We start from the raw sequence: 24,047 nt of genomic DNA on the forward strand, positions 1-24,047 counted from the left end.
GATTCTGCTTCCTGTAATAGATGACACATTAGCCACGTTATTGTAGGTAAACATCACGTTATCTGCTACAGCTGGTAAGTGCACCAGTCTGGTGCACTTCTAGGTCATTATGGAGCTGTCTTTTCCACTAATGTTAGCCAACAAATCCCTGAAGTCTTCACAGAACAGCAGGTTTTATGCAGAAATTAAAGTGGACGACATTTACTTATAGAGGACTTTGGCTGCACAAGACTTTATTTATGGGTATGAGAATAAATGACGCGGAACACAGACTCCATAAGGGTGGTACGATTTTCCAGAGAACACCAAGACTGGCAAATTCGCCACTGGCGCCCTGCGCTCTTCAGAGATGAAAGCAGGTTCACACTGAGCACACGTGACAGACGTGACAGAGTCTGGAAACGCCGTGGAGGCAGTTCTGCTGTCTGCAACATCCTCCGGCATGACTGGTTTGGCAGTGGGTCAGTAATGGTGTGGGGTGGCCGCACAGCCCTCTATGTGCTCGCCAGAGGTGATCTGCCTGCCTTTAGGTCCAGAGGTGAGACTCTCAGACCCGTATGCTGGTGCAGTTGGCCCTGGGTTCCTCCTAAAGCAAGACAAAGCTAGACCCTTATGTGGCTGGAGTGTGTCAACAGTTCCTGCAAGATGAAGGCATTGATGCTATGGACCTGCCCGCCTGTTCCCCAGACCTGAATCGAAATTAGCACCTTTGAGACATGTCTCGCTCCATCCACCAACGCCATGTTGCACCACAGACTGTGCAGGAGCTGATGCGTTAGTCCAGGTCTGGTAGGAGATTCCTCAGGAGACCATCGGCCACCTCATCAGGAGCATGTCCAGGGTTGTAGGGAGGTCATACAGGCACGCGGAGGCCACACACGCTACTGAACCTCATTTTGACTTGTTTTAAGGACATTACATCAAAGTTGGATCTGCCTGTAGTGTGTTTTTCCACTTTAGTTTTCAATGTGGCTCAAAAAGCGGAGATGGGGAAGAAATTATCAGAGAATTTAAAAAAAAATCTCACTAAAATCTATGTACGATTAAATATACTAATATTTGTCTTTTTCCCTAATTCTGTGAAGATATAACTGCTCTCTTCCCTTTAATGGTTTCTGATTGAAATGATAGCATCGACTCGTAAGACACCAGCTCTCCCCCATGTTGTGCATTTCATGTTAAAAGATTACAACCAGACCACTAAAATTGCATCATAAGGTCAGCAGATAGTCTCCTTTTAGCTATCTATGAACTTTGCATATCAGCACTGTACTCATCAACACATCTGTTCTGTGTTTGCATGCTCTTACAGCTTCAGATTAAAACAGAATTAAGGTTTACAAAATTGTGTTCAATGTTTGTTTTTACTCTTTCCTTCCTTCATTCCTTGAGGTTTGTAGCAATGTAAAGCATCTCCTGCAATAATTTGACCTGTTCTGACTTGTGCCGACATTAATTCTGTGTTTGCCCTGCAGCAAGCAGGATCTCAACTCTCACTTCCCACATCTCACATGTTTACACGTGTAAACTGTACAACGCCAGCTGGGGTTGTGGCTACCCATGCAAACTTTGCAAAGTACAAAGTCAATTTAGAAAAAAGGAGACGCTTTTCCGCAGAGTTCTTAGTGTTGTTTTTTTCTTTTTTCTTTTGTATTTACAAAATCACATTACAGTCAACGGTTAAAGTTGTTTGGGCTTTTAAGATTATTTGGGGAGCAGCCATATTTTTGTCTGTCAAAGTTAAAAACAAAACCTATTCTAACCTTAAAGGTTTTTCTTCTCTATTTGTCTTCTTTTTAAGTCATCAATCTGATTCCTTTTTTCACTCCATTTAAACTACAACAATGGGATTTTTTAAATCTTTGCTCAGTGTAAATGTAGTACAGGTGAATCCCCTGGATCACTGAAATATATATATATTCATCCATCATCTATGCACACTTATCCCTCATGGGGTTGCGAGGGGTGCTGGTGCCTATCTCCAGCATTCAATGTGCAAGAGGCGGGGTACACCCTGCACCCTGGGCAGGTCGCCCGTCCATCGCAGGGCAACATAGAGACACACAGGACAAACAACCATGCACGCACACACTCAAACCTGGGGAGAATTTAGAGAGACCAATTAACCTAACAGTTTTTGGACTGTGGGAGGAAGCCGGAGTACCCGGAGAGAACCCACGCATGCACAGGGAGAACATGCAAACTCCATGCAGAAAGACCCAGGGTATCTAAGCTCTAGCGAGGCCTTGCCAGCAGGTCTATATAGTAGTTTTGTTTTGTACACACAGACACAAGCACAAGTGCACCCAGAACTCTGAAATCTGCAACAGTCACCAATTAAGTGGATAACGGATATGTGGTATTTTGCTATTTACTTAAAAACATATGGCTGAATAGTGTAGTACGTAAACTGTTACAATGGATTCACTGTGTTCGGTTCCCCCAGATGTATCTGCATATGTGGAAAATATTGATCAAGTCAGCCTTTGTTCAAACTTTGCTGTTGCAAACCAAACAGGCGAGATGGATATTTTTGCAGAAGTGGTCGTCTTGGTCCATCTTGACTTCTGCTAGGATCCTCTAGCCCAGTGGTTCCCAAACTTCGCACAGCTGTGTACCCCTTAAGACGTCTGATCTCAAGCCAAGTACCCCCCCCCCCCCACACACACACACACACACACACACACACACACTTATACACCCTTTAAAATGTGTTTGTAAAGATTGCACATTTCAAATAAATTCATACACAACTGTAAATTATTTCTCACCAAATGATGTTTATCAATACATGTCAGCATTAAGCAAAATTTCACTTTCACATGCTGTGACTTATCCAAACATTTAGCTTGTGCATAATGAATATATTATACAAAATTTATAATGTGATCACAGTTATTGAATATTCTTTGCTTAGTTTAGCTTTAATGAGAAGGGCGTGCTCGGAAAGATGCACACAACTCTGTGATGTTTGGCTTAGTTGGAGACAGTCTGAGTTAAATTGTTCTCAACACAATTTAAGTCTTTTTGTTTTGTTTTCATATTTGAGAATCCATTTTCCCACAAATATGTTGTAGCAAAGGGCATCAAAGTTTTTACAGCACGTTTGGACAGTGCAGGCTGTTTTCAATGAGACCCTGATGTTCAGCTGTCGGTAAAGCAGCAGGCACAGTGCTGAAGGAGTGAAAAAATCCAGCTATCTGACCCGTCAGATTCAGGGAAGTACCTGCCTAACTGTAAAGCCAGTTCACAAAGGTGCGCAGTAATCTCACGTTTAACACTCACACTCAATGTAATTTCATTTGCACACACAAAGTCATGTAGCAAAGGAAATACTTCTGTTTTGTTGTTGTTCATGCAATTTTCCCAGAGATTTAACTTCCTTATCATAGCCTCAACTTTATCTTGCACAATTAAACACAGTTGCTGAAACCTCTAACTAGATTTACCTTGTTCAGGCAAGAAAATATGTCAAGCCAGACCTGTGAGAATCTCCTCATCATGCAAATGTTCAGAAAGTTGAAAATGATTGTCACTAAAGAAAATCCTGAGTTCATCACTCAGTTCAAAGAAACGAGTCATTTACCTCTCAATAGCCACTATACCTCTCTGTGTAGTTACAAGGTCTCATGCTCCCTGCTCATTCACTGCATAATGCAGAAAAATAAGCGAGAGTTCAGGGACTTGGCTTTCACAAAGTTCACCATTTTTACTGTCGTGTCCAAAACATTTTTCAGACCAATAGGCATTCCCTTGGCAGCAAGAGCTTCTCTGTGGATGCCACAATGTACTCAAGTCCCATCAGGAGCTTGTACTACACTACTGTGCAACTCTGTCATGGCTTTTGCGCCATCAGTGCAGATGTAAGCACATTTTGTCCACATAATGCACAATTACAAAGGTGTCCAGTATTTTTAAATTTTCCTCTGCCATTGACCTCGTTTCCAAAGGTTTACAGAAGAGCATATCCTCCTTAATTGTCCCTTCATGAATATATCGCATGAACACAAGATGTGCCAGGCCATATGGACCGTTACGCTGAAAGTTGTCAAAGTTATGCTGAAATTAGACCATTACGCTCATTTTTTTATGTGCGTACCAGTCAGTAAGACTTGGAAAGGTGCGGCACGGATATTTGAGAGCAACGAATACAAGTCAGTAAAACTCTTGAACGTGCATCAGCACAGCTATAAACCTCCCGAACCACATTACCCAGGCTGGCTTTTATTAGCGTGACGAACAGCCCCCTTCCAGCTGGACTACGCAACGCAACGTTCCGCTTTGGGAATTTGTCCAGGGAATGGAACGATGCCAGAGCGCGCACCAGCCTCCCGACACAGCTGAGAATATTTTTTTATTTTATTTTATTTATTTAAACACCGATTTTATTCTTGTAAATTGTCAGCCATTCAGTCTGGGACAAAGGTAAATCATATGTTATTGCCAACACTGGAAAGAACATAAGTCTTTTTAATATATTTCTACTGATAAATCAGTGACATTATTATGGCGTTGTTTTTGTTTATAACCTGTTCAGCCTTTTTGTGATTCCTATTTATCCTGATTGATTATTATAGCTTTTAGTCCGTTAACGTTTTATATGGTTTTAGTGATGTGCCAAATTTACCCTTTGTGGAAAAATGTTCTGCTTCTCTGATAGCATCTGCACCACTGGAGCAGTTTTCCCCCCGTATGAACGCCTTGGGATAAAAAGATGTGGCCTGATGTACTGATTGGTCTCACCACTTTTCTTAAGAAAGCAGTTTGTATTTTTCTTTTATCATGCAAGTTCTGTTTTAGCTGCTGTTGTAAAATGTGTGTGTTCTTATATTGTTTTGTTCTTTATTCATTATATAAAATGTCTTTTGTCTCATTTAAAGAACTTTGCTTTAGATAGCAATGTCAACTAAGCCACCAATACGTTTACCTGTGTGTGTGTGTGTGTGTGTGTGTGTGTGTGTGTGCTCTCTTTCTATATATATATATATATATATATATATATATATATATATGTGCGTATGTGTGTGTGTGTGTGTGTGTGTGTGTGTGTGTGTGCGCGCGCGTGTGGTCACTGCACTTATCATGGCCAACTACCGAGAGAGGGCGCTGTTTTACCCATACTGCATGGCCCTAATAAAAAGTGATGACAGGTGGAATTATAGTTGTTACACATACAAGCAGCAGCTGCCGGGAGTGGATGTTAACTTTCATTGGACTTTGCATAAAAACCAAACTGGGTTCACCTTTGGGAAAGAAAGCAGTCAACAGCTGCCTCTCCTCTCTCTGCCTTCTTTCTTTTTCTTTCCTCTTTTTCGTCCTTTGATGCCCTGATTCATGCTTTTAGGGCAGCATGATGTCTAGACCCCTGGTTAATAAATCTGGGCTCACTGATGTTACACTTTTCACCGGTTGTTGTCAGACTGACTAAACCATTTTGCGCCTTCAACAGGCGCAAAATGGAATGTCCAATATGTTGGGTGATAGTGACATAAAGTTAATTGTCTGAGTTGACGTTATGAATATATTTGAAATAAATTATGACACCAATTAATTAGAGGGCTCAATTTCATCACAAGAACATCACAAAAAAAAAACAGGGATTTTCATGGGCCCTTCTTCCTACTTGGTCCTTGGGTGGCTGTGGTTTATAAAAGACAATTGCGGGCTGGTGTGCATGCGCATGGTTTTAAAAAAACTTTTTTTTCTCCTTTTTTTTACGTACGTACACTTTTAGTATGGATTCTTCACAAAGTTTTATAAATGAGACCCCCGGTTCGCGGGACAATGCGCCATTTTCCAGCAGCTAATTGGCTAAGAATGTTGCACAGGTCTTTCAGAGTTAGCCCTTTATGTGCTAATCACGTGGGTTATTTATCATAGACCACGCATAACTGAGCTTTTTTGACATCTATAAGGATTTAATGCATTTATTGAAACTATATCTAAATGTGAGTTACACAGCAATACAAAACACTGGAAAACGGTGACAGACCATGTTTTTTATTCATTTTAACAAAATAAAGAGTGAAACTATATCAGATTTTAACAAAAATCTAATTTAAATGAAACTGAATCAAATTTAGGTAGATGTATTCTACATCAGAAAACAATCCATTCACTCACAGTCTAAGAATGATAAAGATTTGTGTCAAAAGTTAACCCCAAATTATCTTTATATGTACATCAAACGTTATACAAACATAAGCTAGGTATATTTTACCAACATAATAAAATTGTAAACGGCAAAGCATGTATAGCATTGTTAGATAAACAACAGATGAAGATACGAAACGTTTCTGCCTCAGTGGCCGGGGAAAAGGTAGAAGCGCCTGGTTAGGGTGCATCTGTCCTTTGTTGGCATTTGTCTTTTGGTTTCATCAGGAAACTCTTCAAAGCGTTGCATGACCTGCAGGGTTCAGTGAAAAATAAAGATAGCGACTTATCGATGCGTTTTGTCTTTCCCCAGTATTTAAATAGTCTATCTCTTTAATAGTGAAAACTTGTACCTTTCTGAAAAGTTCATCAATATCATCCTCATGGGAGCAAGTGTTGAAGACTTCAGCGATGTACTGGATGAGGAAGGAGCCCAAATCCTCTCTTCTGTATGAGACAGTATCTGCAGGAAACCACAGTTGATTTGAATAATGTAGGCAAAGTCCTAGAAAACAATGGATTTAAATGACAAACCAACCAGGAGTGCTGGACAGGAGAGAAATGAAGTCCTTTTCTTTGTGAACGTATCGGATGGCATCATCAACAATGTTGCCCACACTAGCAGGCTGTTGCTGTGAAACGTCATCAGAGACCGTCTCAGCTGAAGCGCTGTCACTTACTATCACCGATCCTCTAGAGCCTGCAACACACGAGGAACAGATTACGCCTGCATCGGCTCCAAACTGTTGCTTCAAACCCAGGACGGGTAAAGGTTACCTCCTCTGCAGGCCTGGATGATGATGATCTTTGGTTTGTTCATCAAGGCAGGGCATTCTTGTGGACCCAGGTATTTGTAGATGTTGTCAATGGGGAATTCGTCTGGCTTTTCGTTGCTGTGATTGACGCCAAGGACAAATTCTCGTTTTCCGTGAGACATGATCACCACAAACACGCTGTCTGTATTGCTGAGCTTTGGGTGCTCTTTAAAATTACGCAGAGCCTCATTTATCCTCTGTAAGAAATGAAGATGGAAAAACGTCTGTCACCACATAATAAAGAGACAATACAAAATGTCAATCGGTAACAGATGTCTTGATTATACTTCTGTTAGCTGTATACAAAAATCAGTCTGTGCAAACAAATGTCCTGAAATAGGTTTTCATTGTTAAAGACACATTTTCCTGTCATGATTACAAAAAAAATTTTTTTGTTATCCAGCCAGTTCAGTCACTGCCTAGGCAACGCAAGTTTATTTGTAAAGCATATTTCCGTAATCCCTTTTTACACGAACAGAACATAAGAAAAGAAAACATTGCAGTGGAAACGTAGGAGCAGGTCAAGATATAAGACAAGTTGGATTACGAACTTAAACCCTAACATTTAAAGGCATCTATAAAGAAATAAGTTTTTAACCTTGGTTTAAAGCAGCACTCTTACAATCTTCTCTGCCTTTTTGTCAAATAATTGGAGCGTAAGAACTAAATGCTGCTTCTCCATGTCTATTCTCTGAGATACAGAGAGCTAGTGTAAGAACTTTACATCAAATGATGTGTTCTGAATCGAATTATAGACTTTTTAGGTGGACCTGTGAAGACATTGTTGCAGTGATCAATTTGCCCGAGTCCACACCTGCAAGGTAAATTCTGTGGAAATGTTGTCAAAGCACTGCTTTAATCAGCACACCTTATAGCCTTATGACTTTATTTAATTTTAAACTGAGACGAGACGTTTGAAATGACACAGGTGTGGCCATGCGTCCAAACTCTTCACAGCTGTCACCGAGTAATCTGCATGCGAAACGGAGCGCACCGTTTATCAAACCATGCACACAGACTGCAAACCTGAGCGCAAAAGCTTTAGGAAAGTGTGAGCACGGATTTACACCCACTTTATTTTTTTTACCCACTGACACTTACAAGGCTGCGTAGAAAAGTAATTGGACAGGGCAACATCGGTTACCTTGGAAATGTTTAGACGCTTTGTGATGATCAAATCTAAAATACGTCCCCGTTTGTGTGTCGGATGTTTGACATATTGAGTTAAACCAAAATGTCTAAATGTGTCACAAAGGTGTTTTGCATCCCTGTCTTCAGGGTTGTCAAAGTGAATGTTGGAGTTTCCCACAGTAATTGTATAATCTGACCCAATCTGTATAATATGATTGAACTTGACTTTGTAAAGTGCCTTGAGATGACATGTTTCATGATTTGGCGCTATATAAATAAAATTGAATTTAATTGAATTGAATTAATTAAAGAGTCGTAATCTACACACATCACAGATAGCAGGTCATTGAAATCATTTAAAAGGTGATCATTTGCCTTAGGCAGATATGCAATGATAGCCTTCAGTTAAAAAAAGGCATTATTTAATTTCAAAGGCTGATTCTGCGACTTAGAGACAAAGTTTACACGTCGATTTTCTTGTTTTCCATTGATATGAACAGGCGGCAGCAGAGTTGTCATGCAATGAGCTCCTTTATCAGGAGCACAGAGCCTTGCAAAAAATATTCCAAATCTTTTTTACATCACACACACTTCAGCATATTTTCTTATTATTTTATGTGAGAGCAATTTAAAGTTTATATTTTTTCCAAAAAAAAAGTCTTGAAAATTTGGTGTGCTTCATTTATGCACTGTTGCAAGTCTTTTAGTTAATATTGCTACCAGCCTTGCTCATAGAGAACACTATTTTGTGAACATGGAATAAAAGGCATTAATTTAACCAAATATTAAATACTGAAATGTTATTGTCTAATTCAGTCAGTAATGACTACAAATACATTATAATGCCTTTGCAAGCAGGGTCTGTCTTTTTTCCCATTATTAATTATCATGATTATTAATTATTAAAAGGAAAATAGAAGCTATCCGTACCTCTGCAGTGAGATCATTGTATTTCACCACCTCGTAGTTCAGAGATCTGAGCAGCTTCTCCATGTTTTCCTCATCTTTCTCAGCTCCCTTTCTGGTTAATTTTGTGTCTGAAAAGTTTCTGTTAGTGATCAAAAGGGCCACGCGACTTTTAAGGGAGCAGTCTGACACGCTGTAAATCTGAAAAATCAAATGAGATACCAAAAGTGACAACAATTACTACTCATTTAAAAGGCCTTTTGTGGAGAGAACCTGTGTGGCCACAGGTGTTGAATAAGTCAGGGGAGACAACGTGAGAGTTTTCAGTTTAAGAAATTACATCTTTAGAATTGCGTTTCTCGTTCCAGAAGGAGTCCGTCGTGGTGACGAGTGTGTTTGACCAGCCCTGCTGTTTCTGAGGAGCTGGAAGTGAGACAGAACATTTCTGCTACTGCAATGGACAAATTATGTGTTTTTTTTTTTCAAGCATTTCACAACACAGACTCTGTCATATTAAAATGATTTCACTTTGATCGCACCTGGTGTTGCCGTATCGGTGAGGCCAAGCTCAGAGAACAGTGTAGGGTCTCTTTTATTAAGGTGTTCAAGCATCTTCCTGCTGGCTTTGTCCCCCTTCTTCCTCACCATGTCGATGAGACACCGAGCCATGTCTGCTTTCCCAGTGTTGTCCTCCAGCACAGAGTCTGTCTCCCCATCGTTTAGCAGACGATCTTCCAAAAGGTCATCCAGGAGCTGTTTAATTAGGGCTTTTGAGATCTTCTCGACAAATCTCCCTCTCACTCTGGTAAGCTCCTTGTCTGCAGAGAAACATTGGATCTGAAAAAAACAAACTGACAAGGACATAAATTCATATGAACTGTGATTAATCAAGCCTTACCAGCCATCACTCTGTAGTTGAATGCCCGGCCTGCTACCAGTTAAGGGAGTGTGTGTGCATGCAAAGGAAAGGGAGCTGCTTTTTTAATTCATCTGAAAGCTTAAGTTCCAAGGAATCAGTTGGAAACTTGTTAAACTAGAACAACCTTGTCATGTTTGTCACTAAGACCTGAAAAAAATGCCAATTATGCTATGTGTCCATTTAGTGATTTTCTTGGAGGAACAGATGATGAACCCTTTCCAGTAGCTTTTATAACTTATTTGCTTAACCCTCTAGTTGTGCTTTAATGCATGTTGGCCTTTAGATTCCCAGTAATTATCTGCAAGTCTTGCAAATGTTATTTTTTTTCCCTCAGAATAGCAGCTCGTGCATCAATCATTGTACCCGATAACGAAAATAGAAGTGTTTTGTTTTTGTTTCCCTTACTTGGAACTTCTAACATCAAGCTTTTCAACTTCAACTCTTGCATAACAGGTTTCAGTTTGTCAGACAGGATTTTACAAAAGATAATGATGGCAAAAGAAAATTGAATAGTGATTGGATGGGACATGTGATAATCCTCATCCATTAACTCTAAAGCCAGAGGCGTGACCATCTAGATAAATAAGAACACCCCCGTAACAATTGGAAAAAATGTTGTTGATACATTGGGGAGATATGTTTTAGTGAACTCAAACCCGAGATTATTCCTTTTATTTTGGTCACCATGACTCTTTTACTCGGATTAATCTTTTCTTGTCAACACAGATGGTTCACAGAGCAATAGACTGTGAGTATTTGTCAAGCACACTATCAGATCATTCATCTCTGACCCTATCCATTCATATGACTGAAAAACTACTAATATGTATAGGTGGCGTCTTAACCCTACGCTCCTTCAAAAAACACATTCCTGCGGCTTTATAAGAGATCAGATTAGGCTTTTCTGTGAAACAAACTGTGCTTCTTTCCCCAACAGTTTTATATCATGAGACACACTAAAACACTTAAACGCAACACTTTGCATACTTATAAAATTGAGAAAAACAGTGTGAGAAGCAAGCAAAGATACTATGAATTGGGAGAGAAGGTGCACAAAATTCTGTCTATTTGGACAAACGAATTATCTATTCGATTTTTTGTTCTGATGTAATCTGGAATATCTTTTTTTAGATGTGATAGATTTGTGATCCAAAAGTTGTATTTAGAGATGTATCTTCTGTATTTTCCATTGGAGCTGACTGACGTCCGGTTACTAAAACTCCAAAATAAGGTAAGGAGCACTAGGATTATTTAACTAAATTCAAACTGAAACAGGTTCTGTAACATATAACCCAACAAATATAAATGATGCGTTCAAACAGTTTTACACACATTCATACACATCAGAACTGCCAGAAAATCTGAGTAATATTGATGATTTTCTTTCCATGATTGAACTGCCCGAACTTGGACAGGAACAAAAAAAAAAAACATCTTGATCTGCCCTTTACACAAAAAGAAATTGAAAGAGCTCTGAGCTCATTACAAGCAAACAAATAACCAGGAGAAGATGGGTTTCCTCCAGAATTTTACAGGGAATTTAAATACTTACTCCTCTCACTCCTCATGGATGTCACCAACTGAGCCTCTACAACTCAAACACTCCCTCGATTATTTTATACAGCCACAATTACTGTAATTCACAAGAAAAATAGAGATACATTGAAATACTCTTCATATTGGCCTATTTCATTGTTAAATAGACTATAAAATAATTTCTAAGGCCCTGGCTAACAAAGTTGGCCAATATCTGCCGCAACTAATAAATCCAGACCAGTGTGGCTTTATGTCAAAGCACTCCTCAGCTAATGATCTATGTAGGCTCTTCAATATTATTCATTTAACAAAATCTAATACGGAGCTGTAGATTTAGACGCTGAGAAAGCATTTTATAGGTCTAAGTGGACATATCTATTTTAAGTGTTGGACAAATTTGGGTTCGACCTGTTATTTGTCAGTTGGATTCAAACTCTGTATCATAAATCCCAGGCGAGAATTAGCACCAATGGACAGATTTCATCTACATTCCGTTAAAGCAGATCAAGTCGACAGGGATGCCCTTTGTCTCAAGGAGTTTTTGTCTTGGCAATTGAGCCTTTAGCTGAAACAATTAGACAAAATCCTGATATAAAGGGTTTTCAGGTGGGCCAGAGAGTTTACCTTTTGGCAGACAATGTTTTTTTGTACTTCAAAGGTCCTACTAACTCTCTTTTCAAATTAAAACTGTTCTAAATACTTATAGTGGTGTTTCGGACTACTAAAAAAAAAAAGATTCACTTTTTTCAAGTGAATCTTGAAAAAAGCATAATAATTTAATTGACAAATTTTGATCACTCCGAACTCCAGCGCACCAGTCCATTTAAGTGGCCCATGGATGGTATGAAACACCTTGGGTATTTGCGGACAACAACAACCTCAAAAACCTGTACAAATTGAATTACCTTCCACTGCTCAGTAAGATTGAGGATGATTTACATTGATGGTTGGGCTTGCCTCTCACCTTGATGGGGAGAATTAATTTCATAAAAGAGTATATAATCAACTGAGGTTGCAATATTTGTTTCAATCACTGCCCATTCCGTTGCCACAGTACTTCTTCGAAGCTCTCAATGGATATGGCAGACAATTTTTATGGAATTGTAAGGTCCCCCGGATATCAATGGTAAAGCTAACATGGGATAATGGTTTAGGGGGACTTCGACTACTAAATTTAAAAACTACTATTTAGCAGCCAAATGAGGTTCACGTCATCCTTTTGAGGGCAGGAACGCCCCCTCCTGGATACAAATCGGACTGCACACCCTTGGCAGAAAGGGTCCACAGTGACTATTGGCGACAGTCAAACAAACTCTGCGTCGCCGAGCGGCTGAATAGGGGAATTCTTGTTGACGCGCTCGCTATTCAAAACTTCAGTCCAAGCTGCGGTTAAGATCCTTTTATTGTTGTTGATCTTCATAACACCAGTTGCAATGAAGCAAAAAAATGAATCCACAGGTTCAAACCGTGATCAAAGGCAAAAAGTACAAAAGGCATCCAATGCTTAAAGCGGTCAGCAAAAAGTAGACATCCCCCATCACCCACTCACTGACAACTACTCAGGTGAGCAAAACAGGTGATCTTACAATCACTGCTGACACCACGTGATCAATACCACACCCATCCACCACATTCCGGCCCCTAATTATTACATCATTACACAGTAATAATTACACATCCAACACCATATACATTATATCAGAACACTGAATGAGACATCACACATTGAAATAGTCCATAAACTCATTTCCTTTTTTCTTCTTTTGTCCATATGTAGTCAGTCAGTCATAGGCCAGAGGTTACCAGCACTTAGCCTAATATAGTCAGTCTGCGATGTACATCTAGTAGTATTAAAGTCAAGTCAAAGAGTCATGTCAAACCAGGTCGAAAAAGTGTTGTCTTTATTGGTCGGATCTCTCCTGAAGAAGGCATATCTTTGTGATGGGTCTGCATAAATGGCTGGTTGGAGTCTTAACCCAGACCTGGCGTACAAGCCCCCTTTTGTCTGGTACAGTTTCTGTGATTTTGCCGATGATCCAGGAACCACGAGGTGCAGAGTCATCCACTATAAGGACCACGTCTCCAGGAACAAAGTTGCGTTTAATTTTCATCCATTTTTGGCGCTGTTGAAGCAGTGGCAAATATTCTTTAATCCATCGTTTCCAAAACAGATCAGATATGTATTGGACCTGTCTCCATCGTTTGCGTGCGTAAAGGTCACTTTTCTGGAACAAACCAGGTGGTAAGAACGGGTTAGACTTGAGCAGAAGGAGGTGGTTTGGTGTTAGAGCTTCCAGATCATTTGGATTGGTAGATTCCAATGTAATAGGTCTACCGTTGAGGATTGACTCCACTTCACAGAGAGCAGTTTGAAGTCCTTCTTCGTCCAAATGCTGTGTCTGCAGGGTGGAATTAAGGACCTTTCTGATGGAACGAATCAATCTCTCCCATGCTCCGCCATGGTGCGATCCAGCTGGAGGATTGAAGATCCATTTCACTCCCTTCAACAACAGCGTATCAGTGATCTTTTCCTAATTCCACTCTTCTATGGCTTGTCTCAGCTCACGCTCCGCACCCACAAAGTTGGTTCCATTATCAGACAGCAGCTCTTGAACTTGGCCTCGCCTTGCAATAAAACGGCGAAAGGCATTAATGAAGGAGTCTGTGTCAAGAGATGAGGCGACCTCAATATGTACAGCTCTAATTGCTAAACACGTGAAGAGAACTCCATACTTCTTCACAAGACTTCTCCAACGCTTGACTTCAAATGGACCAAAATAATCAACTCCAACAAAACTAAAAGGGGGTTTCTCAGGAATCACTCTGCTTTCAGGCAAGTCAGCCATTTGCTGCTGGCCTGTAGCTCCATGAAGCCGTCTGCAGGTCACACACCTCGACAGGATGTTTCTAATCAAGGCTCCAGCACCAGAAATCCAATATTTCTGATGCAGCTTTGAGAGTATGTAGTTCCTACCACCATGACCCACACTTTTATGGATATGCTGAAGAATGAGATCAGCAATGTGAAGGTCCTTAGGAATTATGATAGGATGTTTGGAATCTTCAGACATGACAGCCTTGCTGAGACGTCCTCCAACACGCAGCACGTTATCCTCTAGAACAGGATTCAACTTGTATATGTGACTGCTTCGCTTCACGCTCTTTCCCTTTTGGAGACAGGAGATCTCTTCAGCATATCTTTTCTTCTGACAAAACTTGATTATCTGCATCTCAGCATCCTCAATCTCTCCCAATGAGAGAAAGTCATTACAGAACTCAACCCTAGGATGAGCACATTTAGACAGAGCTGTATTAGATGCAGGCTGGAAATGTGTCTTGTTCTTCTTGCGATGTAAGAGCAATGTTTTGAATCTCAAAATCCAACTCATCACCCTGACAAGACGAGTCCAGGATGAGGTACGATGAATCAAGGAATCCAATGGATGGTCATGATCATGTGTGGGTGAGACAACCACAGAGGCACACATCTTGACTTCACGGTCTTCAGGTGAAAGTTCCTGCAAGTTCTCTGGGTTAACTGGCCAATCTGTCTCTGGCTGTGTAAGGAATGCAGGACCAGATAACCATTTAGTGTCACGCAGAAAAGATTCTGCCTTCATACCTCTGGATATAAGATCTTTCATGAACACAGTGTAATGTTTGTGGAAGTCTTTATCTCTGATGAACCTTTTCTTCAAGCTTAAGGCACATTGTTCAGCAATTACACGGTTATCAGGCATTCTTATGTCTCTGTCTTTCAAAGGCAGGGCAATACTGTAGTGTCCATCCTTCAAGGTCACGGTCTTATTAGACAACTCCAGAAACCTAGAGTCTTCCTGTGACAGCCCCACATGCTCATCATAGCTGCTCTCAGGGAAGTCCATCTTGAACTGTTGTTTCCATAACTTGTCCAATGTAACAGCAGATATCCTGTTGGTAGTGACTGTTAATGGACAATTTGGTTTTCCACAGCATTCTTGTTCAAGTGGCCCATTCACTGTCCAACCGAGCAACGTTTTAATGGCAAAAGGTCCGTCACCTTCACTTCTGATGACCTCCAAAGGTTCTAGAGCTTTGGGCATGTTCATGCCAATCAGAAGCTCCACCTGTGCTTTTATCTCTGGTAAATGAACATCCTTCAAATGTGGCCATTTATCCAGGTCGCATTGCTTTGGGATGTTACTCAGGTCTACAGGCATTCTGTGCTGAGTGAAAAGGTCAGGCATGTCACTATACATATTGCTGTGCAATCCAGCAATTTCCAGTTCAGGCACAATAAAGCTGTCCATCACTTTCTCTTGTCCCATGGTGCGCAAAAGAATCTTTGTTTTTCTCCCAGTGAGATTCAGCTTGTCCATAAGACCCACTGTACAAAAGGATGCTGAACTCCCTTGGTCTAGAAAGGCATATGTTTCCACTGTTCTTTGACCTTTCTTTGATTTTACTTTGACTGGCACAATGGAAAGCTTACAGTCTTGTTCCCCGGCCCCAGTAAGACCACTAGTCTGGACTGTGACAGGAGTGATATCTGCTTCAGTGTCAAGTTTAACCTTGTTCTTCTTGTGATGGATATGAAGTATGCTTGCATGTCTGAAACCACAGATTTTACATAAAAGGCGATTTCTGCATTCTTTGCTGATGTGCCCTGTGCACAGGCAACCAAAACACACATTATTCTTCCTAAGAAATAAAATCTTCTCATTATGAGGTTTCTTATCAAACACAGAACATAAATCCAGTTTGTGTCCACCTTTGCAAAACAAACAAATCTTCACAGCAGTCTGATGTTCTTGAGCCTCTGAAGAATTATTTCTCTCGACGGCAGAGATGATTGTGCCAAAGCTACTTCCTCTAGTTCTTGGACGGGGACAACATTTCTCTCCATCACTTTTTTTGACTGTTAAATATGTTGATGGAGCGTCACATAGATTTCCAAAGACAGGATCTGTAGTAATTTTAACTTGACGCTCAAGGAAGAAAACGATGTCAATAAATGTAGCTCTGCGATGCTGCTTCTCCTGGATGTCACATGCTGCTGTTCGCCATTTATCTTTCAACTTATAAGGCAATCTTCTAATCACAGCAAGCATATTGGCAGGTGTATTTAATTCAGAAAGATCATAAACCTCCTCCATCGCATTGCAACATGCACGTAGAAACAAACAGTATGCCTGAAGAGCTTTTCCATCTTCTGATTTAATCAAAGGCCATGAGTGAATTTTATTCAGATAAGCAGATGCAATAATATGCACATTTCCAAAGTGCTCATACAACATAGTCTTAGCTTTTACATATCCAGCACCATCAGGCATATGTTGACAGCTTTTGACAAGTTCGCAGGGCTGACCCCTAGTGTACTGTGCAAGATAATGCAGGCAATCATCCGGATCGTCAGTCTTTCCTTCAATAACCTGCTCAAATGAACGCATAAAGGCCTGGAAATGAAGAGGATCACCATCAAAGGGTTGAATTTCTCTTCTAGGCAGCGAAGAAAGACCTTGCTGACGTACCAACATACAAGTTAACTCGTTTTGTTTCTCCATGATGGACAACAGGGTTTCATTGGCTACTGGTTGAGCTGCTTCCTGCAGAGGCATATATGAAGCTGTCCTGGTTAGAGGATCAGGCCCCATAAGAAGAGGTGCAGGTTTTTCCCTTGTCGCATTCTGTTGCATTGTTTTTACTTGTAGCTCTGCATTTCCAAAATCTTTACTTCTCCTGGGAAGTGTCTGTGAAACAAAAGTCTTTGAATCTGCTTTAAGGAGCTCAAGAGCATTTCCTTCTGTTTTGAAATAGGATTCCATTCCGTTGGATTTCCGTGAAGCTGTGCTTTGCACTGCAGATCCAGTTTTCAGCACTTTTACTTTTGCAGCAGTTGCAGCTATTTCTGCTTCAAGCTGAAGCTGTTCTTTCCTTTTCCTCAGTTGCTCCTCTTGTTCTTCCAGAGCATGTTTTTCTTTGAGCATATTTTGACGCGTGAGCAAGGCGGCCATTTCAGCTTCTGCCCTGAGACGTGCAGATGAAGTTGATGATACTTTAGAGCTTGACCTGCTCCCTTGATTTGAAACACTATCAGATGGCAACACATCCTCGTGGTTGTCATGCTGGGGATTAACAGACAATTCAGGTTCCATATGCTGTTGAACCTCGGCCTTTCCTTCTACTGGGGTTTTCTCTGACTGTAACATGCCGGAGGATGGCTTGCTTGAGCATTTATTGTTTTCAGAAAGCCATATTTCAACATCTTCAATAAACCCCTTGTTGTATTTAGTGATGCTTGAGAACCATGTGTTTTGCTTATGTTTCTCATCAAGTGGAATTAAAGTCAGCAGCGAGTCATGCAATGCATTGGCATCCTTGGAGAGGTGTCTTAACTCATCCAACTGTAACATTACTTGTGAATAATTTTCATCATCTTTCATTAGATCTTTGAGAGACACAATTACACCTTTCATTTTATTTACATGCCTTTTCCGCTCTGTTTGGATCGTTTCAAGTTTATTTGCGAGAGCTTTCTCAGTAAGAACGATAGTTCTTTTATCCTTTTCAGGTTTTTCACCAACAGAGGCAGCAGATGATCCACTCATTTTATGTCATTTGCCAAAATCCAAATGAAAGGAAACTTCAAAGCATCAGCTTGCTGAACTCACGCAGAGCCACGCACACACGCACACCAAAATCCCGCAGCCACAGTCCAACAGCAAAACGTAGCGGGGGCGGGGTGTGTCACAACAACAGCTTCACCTGGCGGAACCAAGCTGGGTTTAAACGGCACAAAAAACGCGCCGGTTACATACCCCCGTTGTCTTCTCCTTCTCCGTTTCAAGTGATCCGCTTTCGTAGGTGTAGGATGGCGGGGTTGTGCGGGCTCGCGTCACAGTTCCTGATGTGCGAGAAGCTCCGTTGCTGTCGAAGTTTTTTGCTGACAAATATTGGCGACAGTCAAACAAACTCTGCGTCGCCGAGCGGCTGAATAGGGGAATTCTTGTTGACGCGCTCGCTATTCAAAACTTCAGTCCAAGCTGCGGTTAAGATCCTTTTATTGTTGTTGATCTTCATAACACCAGTTGCAATGAAGCAAAAAAATGAATCCACAGGTTCAAACCGTGATCAAAGGCAAAAAGTACAAAAGGCATCCAATGCTTAAAGCGGTCAGCAAAAAGTAGACATCCCCCATCACCCACTCACTGACAACTACTCAGGTGAGCAAAACAGGTGATCTTACAATCACTGCTGACACCACGTGATCAATACCACACCCATCCACCACAGTGACTTTATTTATAAGAATAATCGTTTGACTGTAAATAACAGAATAGATAACCCCGTGTTGAGGCATCTGATAAAAATCTGCTGTGAGGTTCACAAAAGTCTCGGATTGAAGGTGGGACTGTCACCTAAAACACTTTTAAAGCAAGATGAACTCATAACCGTGACTCTTGATAAGAAGATTCTGGACATATGGCTTCATAAGGGAATCCAACACTTGGAGGATTGCATCGATAAAGGACATTTAATGTCATTTTAACACCTGAAGAGTAAATATATATATATATATATATATATATATATATATATATATATATATATATATATATATATATATATATATAAATATAACTTCCCTAGTCAAACCTTTTTCTTTTATCTCCAAATAAGATCCTTTTTGAGAGCTAGCTCAGGTCCTGAAACGCCTTTGCCTGTCATGAATGATGTTGAAAGCTTTCTTTATGTTGGGAACACACAAACATTTATTTCTAAAATGTATCGCCTGTTGTTGGATGAAGGCCCAAAACCAGGTTTGAATTAGTCTAGAATTAAGTTGGAGTCAAACTTCAACGTTAAAATTGATGAACAAATTTGGACAGAATTATGTAAAAGCAGCGTATCAGGTATTATTAATTCCTGGTATAAACTGATTAACTATAATTTTCTACATCAATTATACCTTACCCCAGAAAAATTACATTAATTCCAATCTAACCTGTCAGAAATGTGCTTCAGATGTGACACAGAGATCGGTTTCTTTTAACATTGTACCTGGCTGTGTGTGAAAGTCGGGCCTTTCTGGCATGATCTCTGCTCCATTTTAACCAGGATTACTGGAATTAATGCTCCAGTGGACCCTGAACTTTGTTTATTGGGGAACTTCACAAGTATACGCTGTTTACTAAACAATGCAAAATGAGTCCTGGCTAGATATAGAACAGGCAGTATATAATAATATTAAGATTTCTAGCTTGCAATTTATTAGCTTGATTATAAAAAGGCATGCATGCTTTAAAAATATCAACATCCGCTCTTCTCTGACAGCATGGGGGGAGTTTCCTAAGATGACTGGGTCATCACTTATCCCATACAGCCGTACACCCATCTGGAATAACCCTGACATCCTGCAAAAAAATTATATGATAAACTTTCCAGACCGGAGAAGTAAAGGTACTGAATAACTGGAACATGAAGGAACTGAGTTTATTCCATTTAATTATATATACACAATATGGTATTGACAAAAGTACATTTATAGCATATCAACAGATTAAATCTATACTAAAAAATGTATTTATGCTTATTAATGTTGATTTACAAATGCCATTAAATGCGTTCATTTAATAGTTCATAGTTCATGGATCTAAACCCCCCAAAATTATTGTCTAAATCAGGGATCTTGAACTCCAGTCCTTGAGGTCCAGTGTCCTGCAACTTTTACATGTGTCTCTTTGGGGTGGGTGTAATATAAATGTTTCTTTTTCTTCTGTGGTGTGTGTGTGTGTGTGTGTGCGCGCGTGTGTGTGTGTGTGTGGGGGGGGGGGGGGTGCAAATCAGAACAACACATACACAACGCTCTCCAACAAACACAGCCTTTTCTGCAATGGTCCGTTGCTGCTGTGAAATCCCACTGAATTTTTACTTCCATAGGACAGGATATGATGTATTATGTTCTATTTCTGGTCTGTTTCTCTTACTGGCTTCTATGTTAGCAGGCTGCTGCTCTTTTGCCAAAATAAAATACCAAATGCTGCGCTCTGCTTTGGGAACTACAGCTCCTTTAACCCCAGCCACAAGACACATAAAAAAAATTAAAATAAAAGCACATTGAATGAAATTAAATGACAGCAACTAAACAGGGAAACCCCAAAATTCAAACTAAGGATTATGACAAATGTTTTTCATCTGACCCACTTTCCAAAATGCACTGGTTCAAATCCCGCTAGAACATGTAATGGTATTAGCGACTGCTGTTTAGGAGGCCTTGAAAGATATAGAAGTTCTTTATCAACGTGCATCTGTCAATAGTTGGCATCTGTAGTTTATCACAGCTCCTGAAGCGTTCAACATGCTGCATGACCTGTAAAGTTGAAATAGTGTAAACAATTAGCTAAAGTATCAAGAATAATTCAGCAACATCTTCATCACTGACTATTTGTGGTGTTCTTCTTTAAGTGTATTTTCTATCCAGGTCTGAATAAGCATGCAACAAAACAGAGTTTGGCAAAATATTTCTATTTCCATATTTGTATATATGTTTGGGATGGGAATATGCATATGTCCCATTAAATAAAAGATCCATCCATCCATCTGAAGCCTCGTTTGTGTTCAACCTTCAAATATGTTACAAAGTGCACTGAGCACTCACTTCAGAAATCAAAGCTTTTACATACCTTTTGGAAAAGCTCATAAATGTGTTCCTGATAAGATTCCAGGGTAAAAACCTCCACAATGTACTGGATGAGGATTGAGCCACGATCAGGTCGTCTGTATGACACGGTGTCTGGAGGAAGAGGAGCAGGTATGAAAAGATAATGAAGTTGCAACCATTAGAACAGGTTTATCTAAAGGTTTACTTTAAACCTACCGGGTGTGCAGGAGAGAAGGGAAATGAAATCTTTTTCCTGGTGCACAAACTGAATCTTGTCTTCTTCAAAGTCCTGCGGTTGTTGAACATCATCAGCTGTGTTTGGGCTGTCACTGACCAGAACACTTCCTCTTTCACCTGAAACATAAACAGATTGGCATACAGGTGAGACAACGCTCGTAAATTTAATTACAACTTTGGTGTATCTGTAGAGGTAGATCAGAATCACCTCCTCTGCAGGCCTGTATGATGATGACCTTTGGTTTGTCTATCAGCGCTGGACAGCTCTTAGACCCCAAGTGTTTAAAAATGTTGTTGATTGGAAATTCATCTGGCTTGCCCTCTTTCCATTCAACCCCAAGAATCTTCCCCAGCTGTCCATGGGACATGATAACCACAAACACACTGTCGGCCTGTTTTAGTTTTGGATGCTTAGTGAAGTAAATTACAGCGTCGTCAATCGCCTGAGGGAAGAAAGAAGATCACGCCATCAGTTTTTTTAATTTCTTCATCAGTCAGACAAGAACCATTTTTATTTTATTTTAAACTAAAATACCTGTCCAGTGAGGTTTGTGAATTTCACCACCTCATATCCCAGGCTAGAGAGCAGTTTCTCCATGTTCTCCTCATCTTTCTCTGCTCCCCTTCTTTTCATTTTCTCCTCAGTAAACTCTATATTAGTGATCAGGAGGGCTACACGGCTCTTAAAGGAACTTTCAGTCACAGGGTAGATCTGAAATTACAAAGAGACAAAGGAAACAAAAAATTAGCTGTTGTTTTAAAAATACAAAAAAGTATATAAATAAAATAATATAAAAAATACAGCTGAAAAGGAAACGTCTTATTGTCTTCTAATGTTTAGATTAATTAAAAATTGTTTCTCAGAGCCAACAGCACATAGAGAAAATTGCAAAATCAACAACACAGTAAAATAATGCTTTCATTATGTGTATAAACGCATATATACTTGGTTATACAGTACATCCAACATAAGAAAAAAAATATTCATACATGTTAGCTCACCCCACCTTTGCTCTTGTTCTGTAAATACATTTTCATATTTCTTATTTATCTATCTAAATACATTTATGTCATACAGCGTTTATAAACAACTGACCTTTGGATCATCCTTTTTGGACATCCAGAACTCTCTTACGGTGGAGGGTGGTGGAGCTGCTAAAGCTGCTGGAGCTGCTGGAGCTAATGGAGCTGCAGGAGCTGCTGGAGCTAAAAAAAAATGAAAAACAGTATTGCATTTTTGTAAAGAAGCATTAACAATGCACATTTATGAATGCAATACCTATATGCATATTAATTGGTGTCATATAATATTTATACTCAAGAAAAAGGAGGAGTACTAATTTTAAAAAAAGACACAAGAATGCACTGTATTTTAAGGCATGATGTTCCCAACGTCTCAGTGTGAGATTATGTTACTGTGATCAAAGCTGAACTTATTTCATAACATTTGTTGTTCATATTCTTACGCCTCTTACCTGGCTGAGCAGGCTGGCCACCAGACAGACCCAACACACCGTACAGGGTTTTGTCTTTGTCTTGCAGGTGAGCAATCATCCTCTTGCTGGCTTCAGCTCCTTTTTTCTTCACCTTGTCAATGAGTTGCCGTGCCTTGTCCGCTCTGCTGTGGTTCTCTTCAAGTATCGACTCTTTCTCCCCATCATTCAACACACCATCATCCAAAAGGCAATCCAGGAGTTGCTTAATCACCTCAGTGCTCACCCTGTTCACAAATTCAGTCCTCACTTTCTGAAGTTCCTTATCTGAAATTACAAAGTTGTCGAACCAAACAGCAACAAACAACTGTTAGAATCCTTTCAGTAAAGTAGAAAAAACATAATGATAAGAGGGCTTACAAATAAAACACCGAAAGTGTAAAAGGTTGTTGCACATTTGGCAGTCACATTTATGCTCTATTTTGTGTTTATATAAAAGTATGCATGAATGCACCGTAGTATAAACCTTGAATATTTACAAACCTTCATGGGCCAACCCAGTCTCATTCCAAATTGTGTAATACATACGTTTGTCCATAGGGTAAAACGTAGCCATTTCCCAAAAAGGGCTCTAAATAGCATTGCTATGTTTAATGTGTCTGTTCATTTCTATGGGCACACGTAACAATGCTACAAATTTAGAACCGTTTTTGGGAAATGGTTGCGTTTTGCCCCGTTTTGAAAGGGTTTCATGGGCTGATCTTTGCTGCGCTCTCATAATCTGTTCTGTTTAGACAAGGTGACAAAGAACAAAACGGCTCAAAAAATCATTTCCTCAAAGAGAAACTAAAAAAGTGGCCGGAGCATAACCGAATCTGTGAATATCTTTCTAACTTTACCGAAGTCTGATTGATTAAAAGCGCCAACTGTACAGATATGAGACGATAACCATCTTCTGTCCTCCCCATTTATTCCTAAAACCAGGTTGTTTTTTTATGTCGCCAATATACAACCAAACATCAGTCGTTTCTGCAAAAGTCAAAGTTGTTTTGCTCACCTGCCATTGTTCAGGTTTCCAATAACTGAAATCAAGACAATATATATTTTCTTTCGCTTTCCCGAACTATGCGCGAAACAAATTACTTGAAAACTTCCTGGCTAAGTGGCACGCTGTGCGTCATGCGTAATGGAACTAACCGACTTCCTGCTGAAATGGAAGCTGCACGTAGTGATACCGCTGCGATTATACAAAAAAAAAAAAAAAGCTTATGGCTTAA

General features: G+C 40.0%; 2 protein-coding genes across 4 annotated transcripts; both read right to left on the bottom strand.

The window, feature by feature from the left end:
* Positions 1-4,945: 4,945 nt before the first annotated feature.
* On the bottom strand, positions 4,946-23,937 carry LOC105932578 (caspase-1). Of its 3 annotated transcripts, XR_004933240.1 has the most exons (10): positions 23,828-23,937; positions 23,314-23,556; positions 22,813-23,097; positions 22,434-22,543; positions 21,873-22,049; positions 21,546-21,780; positions 21,317-21,454; positions 21,123-21,232; positions 20,427-20,809; positions 4,946-4,964 (listed from the first exon to the last, which is right to left on the bottom strand). XR_004933240.1 is itself a non-coding variant. In XM_021321139.2 (9 exons), exons 2-9 carry the CDS (start codon positions 23,384-23,386, stop codon positions 20,690-20,692), a joined length of 1,248 nt encoding a protein of 415 aa, XP_021176814.2. In that variant the 5' UTR covers positions 23,387-23,556; positions 23,828-23,937; the 3' UTR covers positions 20,253-20,689. The 3 variants fall into 3 exon arrangements, 2 of the variants coding, with proteins under 2 accessions (XP_021176814.2, XP_036005779.1); XM_021321139.2 differs by lacking the exon at positions 4,946-4,964 and having other exon boundaries at positions 20,253-20,809; XM_036149886.1 differs by lacking the exons at positions 4,946-4,964; positions 23,314-23,556 and having other exon boundaries at positions 20,253-20,809.
* On the bottom strand, positions 6,292-9,980 carry LOC118566708 (caspase-1-like). The gene is made up of 8 exons (XM_036149887.1): positions 9,904-9,980; positions 9,545-9,823; positions 9,346-9,428; positions 9,030-9,206; positions 6,931-7,165; positions 6,692-6,853; positions 6,507-6,616; positions 6,292-6,406 (listed from the first exon to the last, which is right to left on the bottom strand). The coding sequence occupies exons 1-8, from the start codon at positions 9,908-9,910 to the stop codon at positions 6,302-6,304; spliced, it is 1,158 nt and encodes a 385-aa protein (XP_036005780.1). The 5' UTR covers positions 9,911-9,980; the 3' UTR covers positions 6,292-6,301.
* Positions 23,938-24,047: the final 110 nt, after the last annotated feature.

This window comes from Fundulus heteroclitus, chromosome 18, assembly GCF_011125445.2.
Source record: "Fundulus heteroclitus isolate FHET01 chromosome 18, MU-UCD_Fhet_4.1, whole genome shotgun sequence".
NCBI lineage: Eukaryota > Metazoa > Chordata > Actinopteri > Cyprinodontiformes > Fundulidae > Fundulus > Fundulus heteroclitus.

Bases quoted from the DNA above. Each gene is read 5' to 3' on its own strand.
- LOC105932578 (XM_021321139.2), bottom strand. From the start codon at position 23,386: ATGGCTACGTTTTACCCTATGGACAAACGTATGTATTACACAATTTGG. The intron at 22,544-22,812 runs GTAAGAGGCGTA...ATTTTTTTTTAG, and splicing joins TGGCCAGCCTGCTCAGCCAG to CTCCAGCAGCTCCTGCAGCT. The intron at 22,050-22,433 runs GTCAGTTGTTTA...TTGTAATTTCAG, and splicing joins CCAAAAAGGATGATCCAAAG to ATCTACCCTGTGACTGAAAG.
- LOC118566708 (XM_036149887.1), bottom strand. The intron at 9,207-9,345 runs GTAATTTCTTAA...TTGATTTTTCAG, and splicing joins AGAAACGCAATTCTAAAGAT to ATTTACAGCGTGTCAGACTG. The intron at 6,854-6,930 runs GTAACCTTTACC...CGTGTGTTGCAG, and splicing joins CATCCAGGCCTGCAGAGGAG to GCTCTAGAGGATCGGTGATA.